The following is a 5528-nucleotide window of genomic DNA, read 5'->3' as shown; positions in this document are numbered from 1 at the left end:
CCGCGTGGACGCTTGTAACCCTCTACTGCAAGCGCACCCGACCTGGGCGCGGGACGAACACGAAGGCCGCGGGATTTCCACCTCTCTCACGCCCATCTCCGGCCACCTCACTTCCCCCCTTCGCGCTCGGCCTCGCGCCGACCCATCTGGGCTGGGGCACGCGACGACATTTCACTCGTCGGCTTAGGGACCCCCCGGTCTTGAAACGCCAACAGTGACTTTAGGGGCTTGAACAACCCACCACAATCCACGCGAGTACAAGCTCTAGCGTATCTGGCGTCAACGCGTGTGCGGCCATCAGGGCCACAACAACACAACAAGCCTTCGTAATAAGTGCAACATGCACAATTATGGCTCGGTAATCGGGGTACACGATAAGTCCACGCAACGTGCGCAACAGGCGCAATTGTGGCTCAATGATCAATGCAGACAGACAGTGCCTACAGGGCATGCGAAAAATACACGACTCAGTGATGGCGGTCCGACTCAACGGGAGCGATCCGATTAAGCGAGAGCGCGCCATAGCAATCACATGACGCAGCCAAGTTCGTACGACACAAATACTGCATCGTATTGCCAGGGCGCAGTCAATATTCAGCTAATGTCATAATTCAGCCGATTAACAACGCAACCTGATCGACGTGTCCGAGTACCCACTATACAATTTAATCGCTCGACGTGAGTCCAAAAGATCAACATAATATAAATATTTAGAGCGATTTAAGTATGCGCAATACAACCTTCATATGTATTTTAATTTTCTGCTAAGTATCTACTACAGGAAATAAAAAGCAGAAAACAAACACAATAAAAAGCAGAAAACAAACACATCATGTGTAAAAGGCAATTTCCCATATTTAAGCATGTATTTTTCTACTAATTATTTGCGACAGGAAATAATTAATTAATGTAAAAACTCCAACAGAAAACATGGCTTATTCTATTTATTATTTACAATAGAAAATAAATAATATGAAGCATATTAAAAATTTGAAATTGTATTAACGTTGATTAATTCAACTGTGATTTATGGGGAAAAATTATTTAATATACGAATCAGTCCATACACGTACTTTGCTCCTTCCCATGCCTTCCACGGACACGTGGAGCAGCTCCATGTGGGAGGACGCAGGAGCACACATGCCGCATCTCCATGTGGTCATGCCAGGGTACCGTTTGGTTCCCAAAATGTAACGTAAATGGTAACGGTAATGGTTTGCATTTGATTACCGGCGGTAACAAGTTTGAATAGACTGGTTTCAATTTCTAGTGTGGTATCCGATTACGGTTAGACTTAAACAAACATGATTTAACGTTATTTGTTACCTATTACGTTACAAACATATAAACCAAACAACACCCAGATTTTTTTTCCTTTAACCGCCACTCGCAACGTTCTCACGGTAGGCTGGAAAATCGGATCTCAAAACTGCCTGTATGCGCATATCGAGACAAACTCCATCCTACAGCAGCAACGGTGGCGATCTTCGAGTCGCGCTCGTTGCTCTATCTGGCCGTCGTGGTGCTCCTCATCTGCATGCTGGTAGACGAGTGCCGCCAGCTCCCACCACACGTGCCAGAGCTCTGTGGGCGAGGGCGTCAGCCATGAGTTACGGGCTCTGCAGGGCCGCCACCAGCCATGGCACGTTCAGCGCAAGCCACGTCATCGTCGCGTGGGCGCGCGACTTCGATGAAGTGTGCGGGCGCGGCTCCGGCGAGGTGCAGCCCCGGTGCGAGCACGCGGCCTCCGGGACGTCCTGTGCGGCTTCGACAACCATGGCGATTGTACCAGTGCGTGTACGTGAAAGAGTAGATTCGATTTCACCGTTCCGTTGCAGAGAAATCGAAGCCTGTCGCGTAGGACAGTTCGGCTAGGCCGGAGACCTGCCGGCTTGATGGAGAGTTGATGCAGATCTGATCTCGCAGCAACGTCGAGGTAGATCGTGCTGATAACGTGTTGAGAACTACGTCACCACGGATCACCAGATCCGCTCCCTTCCCTCCCGTCAGCAGTAGAGGCGCGAGAAGCTGTAGATAACCTGTCTCCCTTCCCATAAGCACGACAGAGGAAACACACGAAACACATGATATAGGGTTGGGCCTCTGACCTCTTTCTGTTCTCTGTAATATGAATGAGTGTACATGTTCCTTATATAGAGATCTGAGACTCCTCAAGGACAAAGCAGGTATTTGTCCATATAACCCTAACTAGGGTTACCTAACAGAACCATCCTACGTGACGGAATCATGCGGCCGGCCCGCCCGCCTCAGAACAATTTGGGCTGACGAGCCGCCACCCTCGGCCCAACACATAGCCGTACGGTTTATTGGCGTCTCGCTCCGTCTCCGCACTGTCCTGTTGCGCCGGCCACCACAGTGCAGAAGAACACACAGCATCCGCCTGCCTCGCCGCCGCAATGGCCGCCGTGGCGAGATCCTTTCTCCGGTCCAGCGGCTCATCGTCCCTCCGCAGCGCGGCGGCCAGAGCCGCCTCGCGGGCCGGACCGGTTCCGCTGCCGAGGCGGATACCCAGTTCTGGGCCCCGGGTACTCCTAAGGTGGCGCACTATCTTAGGTTTTGGGCCTGTGGAGCCGTCCTATTTCTGTCCTTTTTTTTGGCTTGCTCTGTTTGAAATTTTTACTCTGTTGTTTCGTTCTGTTGGTCGCCGGTGGATATAAACAGCGTGTGCCTGGAGTCCCTGATGCCCATGCACAGCGCCACGGCTTCGGCGCTCATGACGTCGCTACTCGCTGCCCCGGCTTGCAAGGGATTGGGTTGGCTATCAGAAGGTCAGTTGCCCTGGTCTTAGTTTCATTGCCTTGTGTCGCAATATTAGTAAGAGACAGCTTAAGCCTGATCACAATTCACACGCGCACTTGTTTTCCTTCTTAGATGCATATCTTTTAGGTCATCCAGAGTAGTGATAAGAATTCGATGTTTCTGGGGGGTAATTTTGGTCTCAAGCATGTTTTATTGCTGCAACAATTTTAGCAAGCCAAGTTAATGTTGTATGACCAAACAGACAGACTATCACTTTGCCCTTGATTGACATTCAAGCTCCCATAGTGGAACATTAATCTGATTCTTCTACTCCTGTCAACCTATTTTTTCTGCTCCAGTGTCAGATTTAGTTCAATTTAAATGAATACGAGCTCGCATTGCTCTTACAAGGAGTACTGAAGCTCTGCGCAAGATAATTTCTCTACCATTGTAGGCTGTCCTATAATATAATATCATATACATTACATAATGTGCATTTAGCTTACATCAGAGCACCTTTTACATAAAAGTAGCTTTACATCCTTTTGGAGCCCTTGAGTTTGATTGCTTTAGATATTTTTCATATTTCCCCTCTATAAACGTAGCCGTTTTTCTAGTTAGACGAGCATTTTCTAACATTTTTATATGAACAAGGATAGGACAGTGTGTGTGACTTCCTCATGCACTTCCTAAAGTTTGTGCCTATATGTGTTTTTAGTGTGCCTTTAGTAACCATCTCATTACAACCATGGAAACCATAAACATTTTCTAATTCAAAACTGAAATATGGTGGCAAAATTTTAATATTAAAAGTACAGGTCATGGGTTCGAAACAGCCTCTCCACATTTGTGGGGGAAGGCTTGTCTCAGTTTATCCCTTCCCCAGCCCACATTGTGGGAGCCTCCGGTACTGGGTCTGCCAAATTAATCTTATACTTTCCACATGGCCATTGTTGTATGTCAAGATGAAACTAGAATACTAGATGACCTTCAGGGATCCAAAAGGCGAATATTTTTTAAATATTCCATCAATAATAACTGTTGATGGCTAGGTTCCATCACTAGTTCATGTGTCGGATGATTTGTGTAAAGTCTGCATCTAAATTCATCTGTTGTGCACTTGCACATTACCATGTATAATATAAAGCAAAGGAAGTCTGCATTTCTATCAGCCATACATTGTATTGAGCCAGATATTTTGTTGTTCCTTGTGGAATTGCAAAATGCTTTACCTAGAGCTGCTGTGCCACGATTGGTGTGCCTTGTCTAAGATTCCCATTGTCACTTTGAGCGATCTCTTATTGAAGTTGTGGAACTTTTGACAATACAAGAGATTTCTTTCCTGGGTGGACTTTTTGCTGGTTTGCTGAAATCGAACTATTGATGGATTTAATAATATGTTTATAAATTTGAATGTAACATTGTTATTAATTACCAATTTGAAGAAAAAAGGGAACTAATTCTTTTGTATTGGCCCAGCTGGTAATGATGACTTGTGACACTCTCTAGATGGAATGTAGCAGATTATTATCCTGTCACCTCAGATCTACAGGTCCGTACCAATTTTAAGGAACACCCATGATAATATATGTTTATTACAAAATTTCTAGCATATTTCCATTTTTTAACAAATTTCCTCTGTGCTAGCTGATTCTGATAGGCATAGCGAGTAATGATGAGTTTTTTCTCCAATAAATATTGTATCTCTGTACTGTATTTGTTTTCTTGACTTTATTGTATCTCTATAGGCCTGTGGTTAGTGCGATGGAGGTCATCTTTGATGAGGACTAGACCGCGTGCTATTTGTTTTGCCCTCTGTTGCCTTGATTTTGCTCATTATAAATGAAACAGAGTAAATGTAGCTTTCATCGTTGTAACTTTTATGATGTTAGTTTAGAGCTTGAGCTGATGAACTCAGATTATTGTGTTTCTATTTGTAGATGGATGATTTGTCATTATTGGAGACCTGCAGTGATGGTATCTGGTCTGGATTATGCAATACCTCGTGAATTTATAGTACTTGGTTGGCGTCTCAGTTAACATGTTTTGTGCTCTGGGATTCCAGTTTGTATGAAATTTACATAATTCTTCCTGAGATTTATTTTGGCCCACTAGCTGTCAAAAAGACTTTGGTCTTGACGACCAGGCTGATCATGTACATCTGGAATGAATAAGCTTGATTAAAGGCTTTTCACATTTCACATATTTTGCATTTTAGTCTAAGCGTAGTATGTTCAAATGCTGATTTAGCTTCAAAATTATCTCAATCCACATGGTTTCTCAAAATTATCTCAATCCACATGTGGAGCTGGTGCTCTCCACCTTATCTGCATCCGGTGAAGCCTTCCCACGGTAGGTCCCTTCCAGTTACAGATTGTACTTTACTTCGTTTTGTCATTAAGTCAAATTACACCAGCTTAGTTCAAATGTATAGAAAACGTTCATCATCTATAACATTATATTATTCTCATCAAGTTTCCTGGTGCAACTACTTAAACCTGTATGTTCAATACATTTTTTCTAAGGAAGAAGTCTATTTTAAGCCATCAAACTATCACCGGATTCAGATTTTGGTCATCAAACTTTAAAATTGACAGCTCTGGTTTTAAAAGCGTGGTTTGCCTATCTGTGTATTTTTCTAAAAAATAATAAAATATGTGGTTAAATATCTAAAGTAAAATAGCTAATTCATTTCAAATAAGAATTAGTACCATATTTTTCTTAAAAATACAATCTATTTATTTGTGCTCTATTTAGTTGTTACTAGT

The 5528-nt window shown here is 43.7% G+C and overlaps 1 protein-coding gene across 4 annotated transcripts; it reads left to right on the top strand.

The window, feature by feature from the left end:
• The first annotated feature begins 2302 nt into the window (after nucleotides 1-2302).
• LOC100304050 (uncharacterized) lies at nucleotides 2303-4963 on the top strand. Of its 4 annotated transcripts, XR_004856955.1 has the most exons (5): nucleotides 2303-2557; nucleotides 2683-2789; nucleotides 4240-4312; nucleotides 4509-4612; nucleotides 4701-4963. XR_004856955.1 is itself a non-coding variant. In NM_001318378.1 (3 exons), the coding sequence occupies exons 1-3, from the start codon at nucleotides 2418-2420 to the stop codon at nucleotides 4706-4708; spliced, it is 255 nt and encodes an 84-aa protein (NP_001305307.1). In that variant the 5' UTR covers nucleotides 2338-2417; the 3' UTR covers nucleotides 4709-4961. The 4 variants fall into 4 exon arrangements, 1 of the variants encoding a protein (NP_001305307.1); XR_002267870.2 differs by having other exon boundaries at nucleotides 4509-4963; XR_002267869.2 differs by lacking the exon at nucleotides 4509-4612 and having other exon boundaries at nucleotides 2304-2557.
• The last annotated feature ends 565 nt before the right edge of the window (nucleotides 4964-5528 follow it).

The sequence above is a fragment of the Zea mays genome, chromosome 3 (assembly GCF_902167145.1).
Source record: "Zea mays cultivar B73 chromosome 3, Zm-B73-REFERENCE-NAM-5.0, whole genome shotgun sequence".
In the NCBI taxonomy this organism is placed as follows: Eukaryota; Viridiplantae; Streptophyta; class Magnoliopsida; order Poales; family Poaceae; genus Zea; species Zea mays.
Note: the sequence above shows the minus strand (reverse complement) of the source record. Positions and strands in the feature narration are given on the sequence as shown.

Bases quoted from the DNA above. Each gene is read 5' to 3' on its own strand.
- LOC100304050 (NM_001318378.1), top strand. From the start codon at position 2,418: ATGGCCGCCGTGGCGAGATCCTTTCTCCGGTCCAGCGGCTCATCGTCC. The intron at 2,558-2,682 runs GTGGCGCACTAT...GGATATAAACAG, and splicing joins GGGCCCCGGGTACTCCTAAG to CGTGTGCCTGGAGTCCCTGA.